Source organism: Pantherophis guttatus, chromosome 2 (genome assembly GCF_059756535.1).
Source record: "Pantherophis guttatus breed Tessera chromosome 2, ASM5975653v1, whole genome shotgun sequence".
In the NCBI taxonomy this organism is placed as follows: domain Eukaryota; kingdom Metazoa; phylum Chordata; class Lepidosauria; order Squamata; family Colubridae; genus Pantherophis; species Pantherophis guttatus.
The window spans coordinates 189,299,517-189,319,114 of record NC_142064.1 but is presented as its reverse complement, the minus strand read 5'-3'; the positions used below and the strand labels follow the sequence as shown (position 1 = coordinate 189,319,114).

Genomic DNA, 19,598 nt, shown 5'->3' with positions numbered 1-19,598 from the left:
AAAGCAGACTGTTTGCTGCAATGAGGCAAACTGGGAGGCAGAGGCAGAGTTATTGTGGGTGTTTTATGGTCTTATTTTCTTCGTGTCCTTTTGTTGTAAAATTTCTGTCTAGAATCAACAATTAGCTGGAATTTAAAAAGCATTTCACTAACTTAATTAAAATGTTACCTGAAGGAAAATAAAGAGAGGGAGGAAAAAGCTTTACATCTAATATATTGCGTGCTGAATTGATTCGGATTTCAATACCAATCTATGCAAAGAAAAAAACTTAAAACAGTTCCAAACTGGTAAAATTTCATAATATTTCCCATATCCATATACTAGCGTATATCTTGTTTTTCTCTCAAAAAAAGGTAGGTGCGTCTTTATTTATTATTTATTATTTTATTTATTTTATTTTATTATTTATTTTATTTATTTATTTATTATTTTATTTATTTTATTTTATTATTTATTTTATTTTATTATTTTATTTTATTTTATTTTATTATTTTATTATTTTTATTTTATTATTTTATTATTTTATTTTATTTTATTTTATTTTATTATTTTATTTTATTTTATTTTATTATTTTATTTTATTATTTTATTTTATTTTATTTTATTTTATTTTATTTTATTTTATTATTTTATTTTATTTTATTTTATTTTATTTTATTTTATTTTATTTTATTTTATTTTATTTTATTTTATTTTAATTTTATTTTATTTTATTTTATTTTATTTTATTATTTTATTTTATTTTATTTTATTTCTATACCGCCCTTCTCCTGCGGGACTCAGGGCGGTGTACAGCCAGGATAAAACATAGCATATAAAATTTAAAAGCATTTTAAAAAACAATTAAATAATTTTGGCCTAAGTTTAAAACAACCCAATTAAAACCGAAATCAATTAAAAACTTAATAGTCCGGAGTGTCTTATACTCCAAAAAATACGGTATGCTGAATTTCACACAAGATTTAAAGACACCAAAAACAAGTTATAATCACTAATTGAAGTATTTTTTACCTTTGTTTCTTTAGTGTTATTTGAAGCCTTTCCTTCTGTCTTCTTTTGCTTAGATGAGCTACTTTTAGTGCTGCTATTATCCTTGTTACTATTACTGCCTGATTTCAAGGAAGAAGACTGACTGATAGTTCTTTTCCTAGATCCGTGCTCTTGCTTTGGATCTTTTGCAACAACTGAGGTTGTGTCTGGAGATGGGAGAAGATCCTTCTCTTTAACAGTGCTTTGCTTTGAAGACCTGTCCTCCCCAAATAAAATAGGAAACAGAATTAAAGATGTTGTACTTAATTATATGCAAAGGGTATTTTTTGCTTTTGCACAATCAGCTTCCAAGCAATGAACTTATTTTATCAAACTATTATATTTGAGAAACAGAATAACACAGTTATCTCAGGTTGAGGAAAAGAATAGCTGGAATATCCCAAGGTCATATAAATTTGCAAAAGGCAAGTTTATTTGAAACAGTTTATATCCTGCAATGATACCTTTAACAGCATCAAATAACAAATCTGCCTATCCAGGTCCTTAGGAAGAATTCAACAGGTGGATAAAAATGCCAAATTCAGTCTAAAGATCTGGCTAACTGTGCAACTGTTAACTGTGCAACCACAATATGCCAAAATCATAAAAAGATTCTACCTTCCCTAATCCTTGCTCTAATCCTTTCTTCTCCAATATATAAATAAATATATTTTAGCCTGCAATACTTCTTTTCATCTAATCAAAACTGTCACAGTCAAAATGGAAGTAGGTATGTTGAATAAAACAAGGGAATGCAAATGTGAAATAGTAAGGAAACAGAAAAACAGCAGAGGCTTAGAAAGCATTTAAAAAAAAACTTTATAATAAATATAAATCAAATTAAGTAATAATCAATATATAAAGGTGGTACAGATGTTTTTACATAAATTGATTTTGTTTTAATGTGTTATATTGTAAACTGCCCAAGAGCTTTGACTATTAGGAAGTTCAAAAATAAGAATAAACAAATTAAAAAATAAAATAAAGGGTATGGAAACTTCTAGAGGCATCATAGCAGCTGGAATCACTTTGTTTGAAGTCTCCAAATAAAGTATTCTTTAATCTAGAAAGATGTACAATATTTGGAATAGTATGTCTTAAACACGACCTCCCAAAGATTTAAAAACTGCAATGGAAATATTAAATGTGTAAGAACATAAACTTGGCATCAGTGCTTGTTCAAATAATACTATACAACTGAATTTTAAACAAGAAATTATTTGCCTGATCCCTAGATGAAATGAAAACTAGAAACTGAATACATAAGAATGTGCTTACATCATGTACTTGTGTACTATAGGTTGGAAAAGTTACTCACTCTCTATTACTAGAAGTCTTGTGTGCTGTAGAAGGTTTTTCTTCCACTTTAGTTTTCTTGCTTTCAGTGCCTCTGCTGTCTTCTGCGTTCTGTGATAGAAGATTTGAGAGTTAATAACCAAGACGAAGTTTAATAATCTCAACTATACTGATTTTTATAAATCACCACAATTCTCAAAGAAGCCAGTGACGTTAGGATGGTATGAGTGCGGAATGGGACAACTTGCCATAGGTAACTCGCCACGGCCAATTCACCGTGGAACAACTCACCATGGTCAACTTGCTGCAGAGGTCAACTCAACAATTCTATTTAATTATTTAAAATAATCAAAAATTATTTTAATTTTTGTCATTCATATTTCATTTTATCCCTCTTTTGGCATTACTTTTTAATTAGTCTATTCCACTATTTCTTGATATTATTGTAACTCTTGTCCATGGCTGGCCTTGGTGAGTTGTCCCACAGTGATTTGGTTGGAGTGAGATGCCCATGGCAAGTTAATCGCAGTGAGTTGGCCATGGCATGTTGGCCGTGGCAAGTTCTCGTAGACCCTGATGAGTGATAACAATCTTGGCAAAACAGCTGTTCTCAGTTGTGTAGCTGGGCCAAACCAAGGCAGCAAAAATGCCTCAGATTTCAAGAAGGTAATTTTAATGCTCCCCTAGGGTAAATATAAATTCTTAGAAATTATATTAAGGTATTTCCCAGCCTTATTTTCAATTATATTAAGGCAAAATGTCTTTGAAAACTATGAGTGTTTCCCCCCATATTTCTCCCCATTTGGGCCAAGCTGCCTTTTATGAAGCTATCAACCAATTTAGTCATTGCTATTTCTTCCATTTTTACCAGCCTACCTTCCATTTTTTACCAGCCTACTACCCACAATTCCTTACAAATAACTGTTATAAATAATACTTCTCACAATATTAGAAGTAAATAACATACATTGATGCTGTATGATACCATAGTACAAGAAATACTGCTTAATTTGATGAATGTAAACAAATGTGACACCTCACTTTTTATTGGTCACAGACTGTCAATATGGCTACAATTCTTGCTATGCTGACAACAGCATTTTCTAAAAATGGAAATTTCTGTTTCCCAAAAAATAAGACATCTCCTGATAATAAGCCCTATCGGGCTTTTGAGCGCATGGCAATAAGGCCAAGCGCTTATTTCAGGGTTCAAAAAAATATAAGACAGGGTCTTATTTTCAGGGAAACATGGTATACTATTTCCAAAAATATGTAAGAATATTTTTATTATTAAGCTATTAAGTTAGTAGGGCTGTGCAGTGCTTTGGCTTCAAAAGGGAAAAAGTGCAGTAAGAGATGCTGATGTGGTATTTGTGGGGAACTCATTAAAGCAGCTGCATTTTTCCCCCTGGCCTTTGCAGCCATTACATTGGCCCAGTATGATTCAAAAGACTTTTTCCCATCAAAACCAAAACAGTACTGTAACCATTAATAATGCATTAAATCAGATCTAAAAACATTGAGTATATCTTCTCATTAAAATGTAATAAAAATTATATAGCAATATAACTATACAAATATATTATATAATAGAACAAAATAAGTTTAAAAAATAAACCTCGAAGGAATGTCAAGTTGCATGGCAGACAGGAAAAAAGAATAACTTACGATCTACCCTAAACCACCTAGTTATTTATATACTACTGCTAAACATTTAAAAAAATATTTGCAATGTTCTTTAAGTTTAATAAAATTAATGCAATTTTTTAAAGTGAAACAAAATTGCCCATCTTTATTGATGTAGCCACAGACACTATGTCCATAATCTATTATTCCATCCTGCACATACATACATATATATACATATGTATAATATGTATATGTACTGTGTTTCTTCAAAAAGAAGGGCGGGTCTTATTTTCTTTTGACCCCCGAGGCCGTCTTTTTGGAGGGTTCTAATTGTTGACTCACCTTGTGGCAGTGGCACCAACAGCCTCGCCCAGCAGGAGCCTGCTGCTGGCCCACTTCTTCTGTGGCCACTTGCCACCACTCACACACATCACCCCGGCCTCTGTTTCGCCTTCAGATGCCTGCTGGAATGCATCTGTAGCCGATAACAAGAGCTCCGGATTGATCTGGCAGGCATCTGAAGGCGAAACGGAGGCCGGGGCAATGTGTGTGTGTGATGGCAAGAGGCCGCAGAAGAAGCGGCCACAGAAGGCGAGGCAAGTGTTGGGATGGGTGAGGCCTGGTAAGTAGGGCAGCTCCACCCCCACATTCTCACCCTAGCTTATTTTTTACCTGTGTGCCTCGCCTCACCTTCTGCACCCCAGGGTGGGTGGGGTCTTAATTAGGGCTAATTTTGTGAGTGGGGCTTAATTTGATCACATGCGCTCAAAAACGTGATAGGGCTTCTTTTCAAGGTGGGTTGTCTTTTTGGAGAAACACAGTATATATGTGTATATATATAGGTGTATGTGTGTGTATGAAAGTATATATATATGTGTGTGCGTATATATATGTGTGTGTGTGTGTGTACCTATATATACACACACACATACATATATATCACTATAGTACAAGAAATACTGCTTAATTTGATGAATTAAACAAATATGACACCTCACTTTTTATTGACCACAGTCAGTCAATATGGCTACAATTCTTGCCATCTATCTATCTATCTATCTATCTATCTATCTATCTATCTATCTATCTATCTATTTCTATATCTATATATCTCTATCTCTATCTCTATCTCTAAATCTATATATAAAACCAAGGCTTTAAGATCTTTGCATCAAAGGTGCAATCTATGCTGTAAAGAACAGTACTTATTTGTGAACACTTAACATTTGTTTATTTGGTTTGTACATCATTTTTAGAAATTCCAGGTACAGGACTCTCTCCTCCTATTTTCCTCCACAACACCCTGTGAGTTACGTTAGGCGGAGATCAACACAAAATAACCTCTGGATGAAAGCCACCAACTTTAAAAACTACTTTATTAAATGTTCAGTTCTGATCACAAGTTTAGCACTTCATGATGAAAACTGACCTGACATAATTTATGCTTTTTTCTGCCCTTGTTGGAACTTTTGTCAGAAGTTGTTTTCTGGGGTTCTCTTGGATGTTTCTCACACACATTTTTTCTCTCTGATTTTGATAGGTCTGTCTCTTTGTAAGGCTTCCCTGGTATTCTGGTTAGGAGGCTCAAGTCAATCTTCACAATAAGGGGATATCTTTCATCAGGATCACTGAGCGGTGAAAGGAGTTCCTTCTCTTCCATAGGAGAGAATATTCGTTGCCGTAAAAAACTGTCATCCTCCTCTATGGAGGGTTTAACAGGAGTCCTATTGCTGTCCGAATATTTGGGGGTTTGCGATGAAGGAGGAAGGCTCTCATTCTCATCAGAATCAGAGGAGGAGGTATCTGTTTCAATGAATTCCTTAGATTTCTGAGCGGGTTTGTTTGCCACCTTGCATTTCTTCTTCTCTGTGATAGGCCGAGGGGATGGTTTAGGCTCCTTTTTTATATTTGGTTTTCTGGAGCCTTTTGTGGCTGCTTTATGTCTGTTGGAGGGTATGTTTGTTGCCATGTCCAGGGGGGTTTCACTTTCTATCTTCAGGCCTCCTCTGGGCTCTTCTACTGATGGTTTCTCTGCTTTTTTGGGCTGTTTCTTGCCTACAGTCCTCCTTTGGATCGCACTATCACTTTGAGCAGGTGACTTCTGTCGACCACGATTGCTCTCCGATCCTTTCTGGCTACTTTTTGAATCTCTCCCAGATGTAGAGGATATGGAATCCTTTGATCCACTTTGGTCTGCATATCCTCCCCCTGTGCTCTGATCTCTCCCTTCTTTTTTGTAACCTTGGGTTGATGGGATGTTACTGTCAACAGAAGAAGCTGGTGATACTTTGTGTGGGTTCACCTTGTTTAGCCAGTTGTCAAGCTGCCACTTATTTGTTGGAGGCGGCTCAGGCTAAAGAAAGAAAAGAGGAAAACCCAAATGACAAAATTCTGCATGTATACAGCCTGGAAAAACAGGGATTATTTTGCTCACTTCACTCCTATGGCCCAAAGGCTGTGACTGCATCCAAATTTGAAAAGAGGATCATCTAGAAATGAGAGGAGGGCTGCCACAGCTTGCTAGATTTCTCAACCAAGAGAACTGCACCAGAATGACAGAATTCAGCTCACAATTCATATCATCAACCTGGAAGGAAGCACTGCTCTTTTCAAACAAGCCGATTCAGTGTTACCCAAAATGGCTGGTACAATAATAAAGGACACAAATCAGCAGCACAATCCTCTCTGTTAAGAGAGCTATTCCTAGGGGCTCAGCAAGCACAATACAGAAGCTTCGTTGTGCAATTCAGATATCTGGTTTCTTGACAGCGTCAATCATGACTACAGGTAGTCCTCGACTTACAACCACAATTGAGCCCAACATTCCTGTTGCTAAGCAAAACAGATGTTAAGTGAGTTTTGCCCCATTTTACAACCTGTCTTGCCACAGCTGTTAAGGGAATCACTGCAGTTGTTAAGTTAGCAACATAGTTGTTAAGTAAATTTGGCTTCCCCACTGACTGCTTGTGAGAAGGTCACAAAAGGGGATCTGGGACACTGCAACTGTCGTAAATATACCAGTCAGTTGCCAAGCATCTGAATTTTGATCACATGACCATGGGGATGTTGCAATGGTTGTTAAGTGTGAAAAACAGTCATAAATCAATTTTTTTCAGTGCCAGTGTAACTTTAAACAGTCATTAAATGAACTGTTATAAGTTGAGGACTACCTGTATTTGTTTACTGTTTTAACATTTGCTTTGTTACTTATAATACATTTTTTAAAATATAACATTTTCAGAAGCTTGGATATGTCATATAACAGTTAGCACATTTTAAACAAATAAGCAAGCCGGAAGGCAATCATTCTGAAGAATGGAAAAGGAAACATATTTTACTTTCCTTTATTTTGGAATATCCCTGTATCATAATTTTACAAGGGTGACATTTTAAAATCGTCAAGGTGTGTGCACATGCATTTTAACCCACTCTCCCTCTGGAGGATAGACAGTTGTTTGATCAAATCAATGCCATCCATATCCCACCACCTTATTTCCTTCTTTATAGCTATCAATGTGACATTTTGTACAGGTGGTACGTGACTTATGACCACAATTGGAACCAGAATTTCCACTGCTAAACAACGTGGTGTTAAGTGAGTCATGCGTGATTTTACCTTTTACCTCTTCTGCCACATTTGTTAAATGAATCACTGCAGTTGTGAAGTGAATCACATGGCTGTTAAACAAATCAGCTTCCCTCTTTGACTTTCCTTGTCAGAACCCAACTGGGAAAGGTGCAAATGATGATCACATGACCCCAGGATACTGCAACTGTCATAAATACATGCCAGTTGCCAAGCACCCAAATTTTGAACACGTGACCATGGAAATGCGACGGTCATAAGTGCAGTCATAAGTCACATTTTTCAGAACTGTTGTAACTTTGAACAAATTATTTAAGCGAAGGACTACCTGTATCTTAAGTATCAAGTTAATCAATTCACCCAAGAATTCCTGCCTTTGGTGTTTGTTGTGAATTTGAGGATTCCATTTCCATGGAACAAGAAGAATTCCTCTAGCTTTCTCAACATACAAATGTTAAGTTACAGTGTGTAAGATTTGACAAAATTTAAAAGGTAATCAGAACAAATTGAACACATTTACTTCTGCAAATTTTGGAAATCCTGAGAGTAAATAGAAATCATCAGTAGCTTTTTGGTTTTAAGCTAAACAGGCATCAGACTATGCTTGCTGTTAGAAAGTTTTGATTGCAAACAGATTATCTGTATAAACTAATTAATTGATTTCACAAAGCTGTAACATAAAGACCTATTGCTGTTTATTAAAGTATCTGAGGACAATTAATGTCATGGTTGCCAGCCATAACACTATTTGAAAGGCAGAGAAAAAAAACTTACCTCAGGAGATGCACTTTGAGAAGGCTCATTTGCCTCGCTATCGCTGGAACTACTTTCACTTTCTGAGTCTGAACCCGAACTGCTTTCAGACCCACTATGGCTGCTTGAGTCATCCCTAGAATTATCTGCTCCTTCACTTGTATGCTGGGAAGGCTCAGAATTGCTAGGAGAAAAAGGGAATGGAGAACAAAGGCTGAGAGGTTTTAAAATCTAAAAGTAGATTTTAAAACGAGTAACTAAACAACCATGGAAAGGGCTGCATTTGCAGGTAAAATTCCACTGCCTATTATTTCAAACCCAATTCTCAAAAGTAGATTATATGCAACTACCATGCATATTACTTTAATATAACTGTATACTGCCAGACACTGTATCTACATACCTTCCGGGTGTACCTCTTGGTACTGTCTTATCAAAATCCTGTAAGTAAAGGGAAAAATGCAGATTAGTGCAATGATAATTATGGTAATAATAGCTTTGTTAGTATTTTATGGCATGGATAAAGATAGATTATCTGTATAAATGAAAACTAAGGAAAATAATCTGAAATTAGATTGTCAACTCATAGTTTAAATACTACTACACACTGTGTAAATTTATATATTAGCTTTTCTTCCTATGACTGGTACCTGAAGTAAGTATACTTAAGAGTACAATCCCAGTGTTGCTTTTTAATTTTTAAAGTTTTACTTGAAATGAAGCAAATGATAGAAACAGCGTAATGTTTCCAGTTGAGTTAATTTATCTGGCATGGAACCTCCCACTGACTTTATTTTCTTAACACTTGATTAAACATTTTCTCTAGGCTTTTTATAATGCCCACTGTGATATTTTTTCACTAGTGATATAGTTTATGTGTCCTGTCAGGTCTGTGCAATGCTTTTGATTCTGTTAGAAAGAGGTCCTTTGGAAAGCACAGGGGTAGGAACACAGCACCTATTTGGGACCCACTAAAGCAGAGACATCTGTTTTTATGATTGGACAGGAAGTCTCCCTACAGCAAATCAGTCTTTCTGGATAAAGACAAAGTTGCTTTAATGCATTGGACAGGGATTAAATTGATGCTTCAGTGCACATTGAAGCACCTTTCCAACAGAACCTAAAGCACTGCACAGCCTTACTATTTCTAATTTATTCCTGAATTCAAGATAGATAATCTTTAATAAATGCTTTAATCGGTATAGGTAGTCCTCAATTTATGACTACAATTGAGTCCAAAATTTCTGTTGCTAAGCAAGACAGTTGTTAATTGAGTTTTGCCCCATTTTATGACTTTTTTTTGACAGTTATTAAGCGAATCACCAGTTAGTAACTAGTAGTTAGTAACACGGTTGTTAAATGAATCAGACTTCCCCATTGATTTTGCTTGTCAGAAGGTCGCAAAAGGTGATCACATGATCTTGGTTCACTGCAACTGTCATAAATATGAGCCAGTTGCCAACCGTCTGAATTTTGATCACACATCCATGGGGATGCTGCAGTAGTCATAAGTGTGAACAACAGTTGTAAGTGTCAGCCCTGGAGGCCATCTTTTTCTTTGGATCTTCAGGGCTACCACACTTGGTGCAGTGGAAAATTGGGAGTGGGGGGGGGGAAGAATGTTGTTACGGCTAGATATCTCTACAACTCCATTCAATTGGGGGTGTTACTTGGAACCCTGAGAATGTTGCTTTTTTTCAGTGTGTTCTAACTTTGAATGGTCACTAAACGAACTGTTGTAAATTGAGGACTACCTGTAGTGGACACCTTTGTCTAGCTAGAGATGTAGTTTACAGTACAGGTAGCCTTCAGGCATTGTTTTATCAATGGTTCAAAGTTACAATAGTGCTGTCCTCAAAGTTACAACCAACACACCACCCTTGCGATCATGTGAACACAATTTGGGTGCTTGGCAACTGGTTCACATATGCTGTATGACACTTGCAACATCCTGTGGTCATGTGGACGTGATTTGTGACCTTCCCCTGGCTTGCAGCATCCCAGAGTCCTGGAATTGTCATTTGCAACCTTCTGAGGGAACTTCTGACAAGTAAAGTCAATGGGATAGCCAGATTTGCTTATCAACAGCCTAATTCTCTTTAAGACAGTGGCAAAAGAGTTTGTAAATGGAGTACAACTTACTTAACAACTGGCTTGTTTAGCAATGGAAATTTGGGGCTCAATTGTGGTTGTAAATCAAGGACTACCGTTCCACGTTTTTCACCTTAAGTTAAGAGTACACTAATGCATTTCACATGTGATTGTCCTTGAAGGTAACTGAATACCAACACATCATATGAGCTGTCCAGGACTGAAGTCCCATTTCAAAGATTTGCCACTAAGGACATGGCTGGGGAGCCACATGACAGCTTTTTCAACTGAGGCATAAAAGTGAGCCTCAGTGACAGCTTCACTATCTTTTTTTTTATAAGCAATAAAGTTATTATTTAAATAGGTTTTTCTAGAACAAAGATTTTAATTGTGCTGCAATTTAAAACTGAGCTTTAATTTTGTTTTCATTTTTGTCTTGCCTTGGATTAATTTCATTTTTGTGTTTATATTACATTATTTTAATTACATGACAAGGCTCATCAATTTGGGAATAAAAAGGCAGAACAGAAATTAATAGTAATAATCACCTGTTCACCATCACTGTCTTCACTGCTGCTGAGTTTCAAATCATTTATCAGAACACTGGGGTGGAGGGGAGAGAGAGAGGGAGAGAGATGGAAGAAACAATTTTGTTAAAAATATTGTCAGATATACCATATCATGATACTGTCAATTTTCCTTTATTATTAAACTGAAATAGTACTCCAAGAATGATAGTAAGGACTTACAATGCTAACAAAGTCCAATAGTTATTCTGAAAATGCAAGCATTAATTGTAAAATTTCATACTCAGAAACAACATGGTAACTAGCATAAATAAACTATGTTGCAATCATGTCTAGATGCTGCAACAGACCACATCTAACCAAGATTTAAAAAACAATAATAAATCAGGAACAAATTGATCAGAGACTGTAATAACGATTATTTCAGCAATTATAATATAAGTAACTAGCATCACTGAGGCTATAGATAATTTTACAAAAGATCCCAACTAAAAACTGATGCAGTCGATAGCATGCTAAATCCTATTTTTAGATTTATAATTTAGGAACTGTTATAATATTTTAACTGAATTAAAAGTTATTTCACTGAATTAAAAGTTCATTTTCATTCTTTACTCTGATAATTCAAGACCTGGGATTTGAATGCTTTACAATAACTAAATCTGAACAAAATATTCATATTTTTCAAAAAATTAAGACATTACATTAAATGATAAACAATAACAAACAATATCTTACTTGGTCTGGTTTGAGTCACATCTGGAATAGAAGCAGAAATCGGGTTAAACATTTTCAAGCTAAAAGACTTCAAAGTAAAAATTACACAAGTCATATTTTATTTACATTCAGACTTGACTTCTACACATGCAGCAGAAAAGATGCTAAAGGTAAAGAAATGGATTGTAACTGCTGCAGACTGCATATGAGACATATCAGTTTCAAGCTCTTAATACAAGGCACCAATTACCTGCTTTACTCTCCTATGTGGCATGGATAATCAGAAGCAGCATTTGAGAATGTTTCTAAATAACTTTAGAGATGACCAAGAGATGTTTGTCTCTACAAACAAGTAAGGTTTTAGTAGGACTCTGAAACCTGCTCACCATATTTATGTGGTAAGGGCTCTTCTGTTAAAGCTGGGAAAAAATGGAATCATCACTGCAACTGCATTGCACTTACAGTAATACTATAATACTTTAAACTATAAAAACCCTGGAGAGGAAGTCTGAGATTGCTGTTTAAATGTTGAACCATAAAGTATTCAAACTGTCTGTCCAGTTCTAAGTCTAGAGCAGAAATAGGAAATATCAACTCTATAGTTGTTTGGATTGCCAAAGCACTGGGAGGCCTCAACTTGAGAATGTCCTTGATTGCACATACAAATGTAGAAGAAGACAAGGAGTAGGAGCAAGGAGGTATCGAGCGGCCTAAAAGGCAATTCAATAAGTCGTAGACTCCCAGCAAACATCAAAGCAATAGGCTGGCCTGGAAATCAAAAACATCCTATTCCAAACATTTCCATATTGCTGCCAAGTAAACTGAATATGCATCGAGCATTACGCAATTTTACAATAAATAAAAATGTATTTATTAAATAAAATAAAAATTATGGAAACCTAGGTCCCCAGTCATTTCCTGCTCTCCAGGACAGACTCCATTTCTGTTCTTTAGGACAGGAAGTGAATTATTTAGAAATAAGTATATCTTAGTGTAGCAAACACAGGTGTCTTGAAACAGTATTTGTATAAATATGACCATTGCTAATTAGTTTATATTCACTCAAAATTATAGCCATACTTACGATTTAGACTGGTGGCCATTAGAGGTTTTCAGTGAAGGATTATATCTTTCTGAGCAGAAGAAAAGGAGAATGTAATGGTTAAAAGTGAACTCTGAAAACATATGCACTAACTAAATTATACACTTTATAGACTATAATGGCCCAGATTGACATTGCAAGATTGGACAAGTTTATTATTTCAGAAAAAAACTTTGTAAATGGATGGTCTGCTTATTTTAGACCATGGAAAGTGAGTGCTGCTTCTGGGAGAATGAAGGGACACTTTTGTATAAAATGTGCAACAACCATCACTCGTTCAGGATTTCAATGTGAGCAAAATACAGTACATTCAAGCTTACTATATTAGCAAAATGTTAGATACAGGCCAAAGATGGCATGGAGGGGAACCTGGTAAGAAATAAAGAAAGAAGGCAAAATGTTTGCGAGCCCTGACACTCAATTGAACACTATATACATGGAGTAGATCAGTCATCCAAGTTATAGAAGAATAGTCTGATATTTCAAATTGCATGCAGTTATACCAGTTAGAATGCTAGTTATAATTATGTTTAACACAATCATTTTTAAAAGAAATTTGTTTTAAAATTGGAATCACTCCAATGTCAGAAAGTAAAAGAACAGGAAAATTATCTCACAAAGGTCTGGCATAGACGTTGCCTGCTTTCAATTCTGTCCCAGTTAGAAAAGCAAGTAAAGACAGCTCTGCTGGTGCTTATTTTTCTTATTTGTAGATATTATAGGATTCATGAATCATTTCTATAGCTTCAAATATATATCAGATTCAAAAATATATCATAAAATTCTCAAATTTAGCTACAGAGCAAATATAAGGAAATGCAAAATTAATCATAAGATGTCAAATATTCTAACCTTATGTCCTATTAAACAAGCAAGTATACAACCACGACTGGAAGAATGCATGAGCTATGTGATTCAGTTCTTTCCTCTGCTGAAAGTCCCACCAGATCAGTATTAAATGTTTATTTATATTAAAAAAACAGCATTCCAAAGGAAATCTGAATGTAAAACATCAAAATTAGACAAAGGAATAATTCAATAGAAAGATTAAGCATGTACTTACTTTGATCCCCAGTGCCAAAATTAGATTGCTGAGTTTCCTGTACAAAACAGAAAAAGTTATGTTATTAACAGAACATATTAAGAAGAAAAATTTAAGCTACCAAATATCATGCAGCTTTTACATTTGTCAGTCCACAATTACATTGTGTAATTTAAGTAATCATAAATGCAAAGTTGGTATATGGAAAAAGTACAGGTAATCCTCGACTTACAATAGCATTTAGGACCAGAAATACTGATGCTAAACCCAATCTTTGCAGTCTAGATTGTCATTATTAACCAAAGCCCAAGGTTGTTAGGCAAGGCAACTCTCTGCTGGCTTCCCACAACCAAATGCAGTGGGAAAGCTGACAGTAGTTGCAAGTGCCAGGCCAGCAAGCAGGTAAGTGGCTACTGCCAGGTGAGGGTAGGATACCCTTGTGCATGAGAGGCCATGCCAGGCCTCTCATGCACAAGGGTATGCATGAGAGGCCTGGCATGGATCAGGAACGGTGTGTAAGAGTTACATCAAGAGTTGTAGAGGGTGTGCAGGGTTGCATGTTGGGGAGTTTTTGATGTGGATCGGGGAGTGTACAGGTAGGGGAGGGTGCATGAAGATGCAACGTATGTCAGGAACGGTGCACAAGCAGCCAACATGAGCACAAAAAGACTGGGGGAGGGTGCACGGGTGGGGAAGACTTACCCCAATGACTTGTGACCTTTTCTGCTGGCTTCTCCATTGACTTTCTGAGGAAGCCAGCAGAGAAGGCTGCAAATGGCAATCACATGATCACAGAGTGCTGCAACTGCTCATAAGTGTGAACCAGTTGCCAAGTGTTCAGAATGCAAGATCATGGGAATGCTGGGATAGGCAGAACTCCAAGAACTGATGGTAACCATCATTTGTTCAGCACCGTCATAATTTTGAACAGTTGCTAACCAAATGATGAAATTGAGAACTATCTAAAATACAGCCCTACATTTATCACTACCTCGAATTCTGAAATTAGGATCAGATGTACCAGATCAGATGCAGATGATTACATTTTTAGAGGAAATCTGAGAGAAACCTGTCTTATTTAAATTTTGAGTATTTAATTTGATTTTTCCTTTGTTATTGATATGTGTGGTATCATCATGTCCATATCAAACAAACTTTCTGAAGTCTTTAGAAAGAAGGTTATAGATGACGAGTTTGAAGTGATTTTAAAAGTTTGCCAAACAACTGGACATAAATCATTCCATTGTCCAGAAGATTATCTACAAATGGGGAAAATTTCAAACAATGGCCAACTTTTTCTGGGTAAGCTATTCCAGCACATCAAGCCCAAGAGCAGTATGCAAGATGCTCAAAGAAATCTCTAAAAATTCCAGTATTCCATCCATGACTTACAAGTAACTCTAACTCCTATCAAGGTCAAAGTGATTAAGTCTAGCTTTAGAAAGAATCTGTACAAGTTAAATCTTTGTCCATCAAGAACATTAGGCAAGGCTAAAGTTTGCTCATAAACACCAAAGAAAAAAAAGCCAGGATTTCTGAAACAATGTGCTCTAGAAAGATGAGATAAAGATGTGAGTTTTTGGTCACAGTAACAAAAACCGTGTAGGCAAATACCAAAGACAGCATTTCACCAGAAGAACCTGACACCAACTATAAAGCACGGTAGGGAAAATATAAGAGCTTAGAGTTGCTTTTCTGTATCAAGGCCTGGGCAGTTCACCATCATAGGATCCATTATGAACTCTCCATTGTACCAAAGAGTGCTTGAAGATGATGCAAGACCACCTGCCAGAAGACTGAAGCTCAACCTACAGTATGACAATGACCCTAAACATTCCAGTAAACCTATCAACAAATGGCTGGAGAGGAAATGGAGGGTTCTGGATTGACCCAGTCAAAGCTCAGATCTAAATCCCATCAAGATGCTATGGGATGATTTCAAATGAGCTATGCATGCAAGAAGCCCCTCAAAACACTGCACAGCTGATAAAATTCTTCCCAGTCAGTGTCTGAGACTGGTAGATCTATTATAAGAAATGCCTACTGGAGTTGCTTCTACCAAAACTGTACTTGCTTTTTCCACAGAATGTAATGGTATCTGTTAATTTTTTGTTGAATAAATGATTGCAAACTAATTTTTCATAGTTTATTTGTTCAATTATATCACCTTTCTGTTTATATACTGTTTGAAGTTAAAATATTGATATACCCACATATTTTAGAAAAGAAAGAAACTGTATATGGGGTGTATTTATCATTTCATGTGTCTGCAAATGTTAGTAATTTTTATAGTTGGAAACAATGACTTCCTTTACAATATTATGCAGACTCACCTGAATCTTTCAAACCTCACTGATAACACAATCTAGAAAAATCTATTTTCTTCATAGACCTTGGACTATGAACACAATTAGATGAATAATGTTGACATGTTATAGTCCCGTTATGGCGACCCTATGGCACGCGGAGCCATATTGGTGGGCACGCGAGCGTTGCCCTAGCTGAGCTCCAGCACGCATGCACGTGCTGGCCAGCTGATTTTCGGGCCTTCTGGGCCCACCGGAAGTCAGCAAATGGGCTGTTTCCAGCCTCTGGAGGGCCTCCGGGGTGGTGGTAGTGGGGAAGGCTGTTTTCACCCTCCCCAGGCTCCTAAAAAGCCTCTGGAGCCTGGGGAGGGCGAAAAACGGGCCTACCAGGCCCACCTTGCCATCACATGCCAAAAGTGGGGGGAGCACGGAGTGGTTGCATGCGCATGCATGGGGGGGGGAACAGGGCACATAGAATTATGGGTGTGGGCACGCACGCACGTAACCACCCCGCACTTTCCCCGCTTTTGGCCCGCGATGGCAAAAAGGTTAGCCATCACTGTTATAGTGCCATTTATTTATACATATTCACAACTTCTATAAACTTTTGTTACACTGAATGCTCCAGAAAACAGTTAATCTACTAGTTATTATTAATTGGTTTTCTAACTCATACCAGAAAATTCTCATACACAATTTTTGCTTTTATAAACAATGTACGTTGAAAAATATTTGCCTAAATGCTTTAATTCATCATTTATTCCACTCAAATTACTGAATTATTAGTTGCTATTAAACACAGGCAAATTTGTTATCTAGAAACATTTGGGCAGGTGGTTTCTCATTTTGTCATTTTTCTATTCAGGTTTTGACCAGAGAAACATTAAACCACATAAAAATTATTTTATGCTATAAAATATTTGGTATCTTCAGAAACTCTGTTTAACCCCAAATTATCAATTTACAGTAAGCAAAGGAGGTGGGAGAAGGGATTAGTAGAAGGTATTTTAAGATCTGCAAATAGATGTCTAGGTAATTGGCTATAAATCTTCAAGTTTTGCCAAGCAGAAATTATTTGAAAATAGGAACATTTTTAAAAAGTTGTTGAATAAAAAAATTACTGAGAAAAGAAATAGAAATAATTTCATGAGAAATTGCCATAATTGCAATATGGGGCACATTTCATGTGCTCAGATACAAGGTTGGTTTTTTTTAGCATATGACTACCACTTCCCAGTCTGTTAGATTCTCTGATTCTGCCCAGTGCAATAATGATTTATTAAGAGATTGTCACAGTTTTGGATATTTTTTCATTAGAATAAACTGTCACCAAACAGTACATGTTTGTTAGAAAACTAGCACTGCCCCATTTACAATGGATTTTCTATAGCACTAATAAGACCCTTTGAAACAATGAAGTGCCATGTTAGAAAACAGCACAACTCAAGCTTCCAGACAGGATTCCAGTTATGAATAATTAATATGATTTAATGTGTAGAATATATTAAAAAGATGTTTAACTACAGGTGAAAAATAGTGCAAAATGACTTAAACATCAAAACAGTTACACAAGAAAAAGAAGTTTCAAGCCCACAAAATAAGCAAAGTGTTGAGTTGAAATAAAGAGATTCTGAAAATCATGCTTCAGAAAATATTGTTTCCTCATCCCAGGTTTATTTGATTTCTAACAATAGCTACTTGTAATATTTAAAGCATTATTCATTTACCTTTGTTGGGAATGGAAACTTTGAAGGTTCAGTTTTGCAAGGTGTGTGTATTGCAGTAAGTGGCGGTGGCCAAATATGGGTCATCTCCTGTTGTGAACAGAAACCCAAAACATTAGAAAAATTCTAATAAAACACTAAAACATTCTCTTTCAATACAATACAATTATGCCTACAGAACACTATCAGTGTCACTCAATCATTTTTTAGACAGTGTTTCTCAACCTTAGCAAGTTTAAGATAAATGGACTTCAACTCCCAGAATTCCTCAGCCAGGCTGGCTGGGGATTTCTGGGAGTTGAAGTCCACGTGTTTTAAATTTGCAAAGATTGAAGAACACTGTTCTAGATTCACCTTAATCTCTTTCCCAATGATAATCACCCAACTCCCCTTTCACTTCTCAACTCCACAACTACAGAGCTATAAGCAGAGATGAATCTATTCTGGACATTTAAAAGTAGAGTAACTAAAATACTGAATGGAAAGTATAACTGGAAATTTCAATCATTTGAGTCCATTTACCAACTGATTCCATTTTTTGACATCTGAGTCAATGAAGATCTCTAGCTACTGGATTTATTGCCTAAATAAAGTTGAGGCCAAATTCATAAAATGGAGATACTGTAGGTTGCTATTTCCATGTTTGAAAAATAGATATAACACATTCTAGTCAGGGCTACATTCCTATCATGAAATAAGTTACTAGATTTGTATGCTGCTTAATTCCCTGCAACTCTGAGCAGCACCCAACAGCAAAGAAAGAAATTACTATAAAGCCAATAAAACTTAAAAGGTAAAGAATGGAAGACAAGTAAAGTGAGAGAATTCTTCTGTGAAAATTCACTAAAGCCTCAAGTGGCTTCAGGACAGCAGAATGCCTTTAATAAATTTCAGCTGATTTCCGAGTGTTTCGGGAATGATCTGAGAATGATAATGTTTGCCTTTAAATGCTTAACTTGCTTGGCAAACAGGTACACAAAAGATCACTTCTTCTTATATCAATACTAAGATCTTAGGGGCAACTTTTCTCTGGATAAAATTGTTTGTGTGTGTGTGCGCGTGCATATGTGAAGGGGTCATTCACAATGGCACCCATTCTTTGAATATTTTAGTTGCAAAAACTTGCCTGGCACTAACATTGTTACTTGGCACTATTCAAAACACAATTTGCTCAGTAATTTTAAAATAATCAAGCATTATGTTAATTGCCTTTGAACTATTTTAATGAAGATTGTGTTTACCTTGCATGGTTCTTTCAATTGGAATTAGTATTTTTAGGTATAACTTAATGGCACTAAAATACCAGTGGGTTCATAAATGATGATATGAATTCTGTTCATAAGAACATTGTAGACATGCAGTATTACTGTTCCTTTACCAGCTGTCAAAATGCTCATTGAGGGTCTAGAACTGACCTTTTCAGGATAAAAGGGAATTAATTAACATCATTAGTATCTGTTCCAGCGAAATGCTCCTTGTGAATTTTGCTTTCTACTTTTATTTTAATATAGGAATATGCTTTTCTTTCATAATTTTAAAAAATATACCTGAAACTTAAATAACTTTTAAATCGTTTTTAAATAATTAAACAAGTAAACAATAATAGCCAATGTAAACATATAACTTACTTTTAGAATCTCATCCACACTGTTCATATCACCGGATGCTGAAGCCTATAAATCAATATTGCAAATTTAATTGAACTGCATGTCAACATGTTAACATCTCCAAAAGCTACAGGCCTATCTAAAATGTCTAATGTCTTCCTACGGTACAGATAGTCTTTGACTTACAAC

General features: G+C 35.8%; 1 protein-coding gene across 15 annotated transcripts in view; it reads right to left on the bottom strand.

Annotated features, from left to right (window-relative positions):
- AFF4 (ALF transcription elongation factor 4) overlaps positions 1–19,598 on the bottom strand; it is a 57,147-nt gene that overhangs the window by 11,311 nt on the left and 26,238 nt on the right. For 11 of the 15 annotated variants that reach the window (XM_034404691.2, XM_060688558.2, XM_087883635.1 and 8 more), the window contains 11 exons: positions 19,431–19,475; positions 17,806–17,892; positions 13,794–13,830; positions 12,713–12,761; positions 11,650–11,670; positions 10,933–10,987; positions 8,697–8,734; positions 8,315–8,477; positions 5,384–6,307; positions 2,348–2,436; positions 1,012–1,246 (listed from right to left, as the gene is read on the bottom strand). In XM_034404691.2, the coding sequence (XP_034260582.1) occupies positions 1,012–1,246; positions 2,348–2,436; positions 5,384–6,307; positions 8,315–8,477; positions 8,697–8,734; positions 10,933–10,987; positions 11,650–11,670; positions 12,713–12,761; positions 13,794–13,830; positions 17,806–17,892; positions 19,431–19,475 (1,743 nt within the window). The remainder of the gene's footprint in view (positions 1–1,011; positions 1,247–2,347; positions 2,437–5,383; positions 6,308–8,314; positions 8,478–8,696; positions 8,735–10,932; positions 10,988–11,649; positions 11,671–12,712; positions 12,762–13,793; positions 13,831–17,805; positions 17,893–19,430; positions 19,476–19,598) is intronic. The other 4 variants (XM_087883639.1, XM_087883640.1, XM_087883641.1 and 1 more) reach the window with 1 other exon arrangement.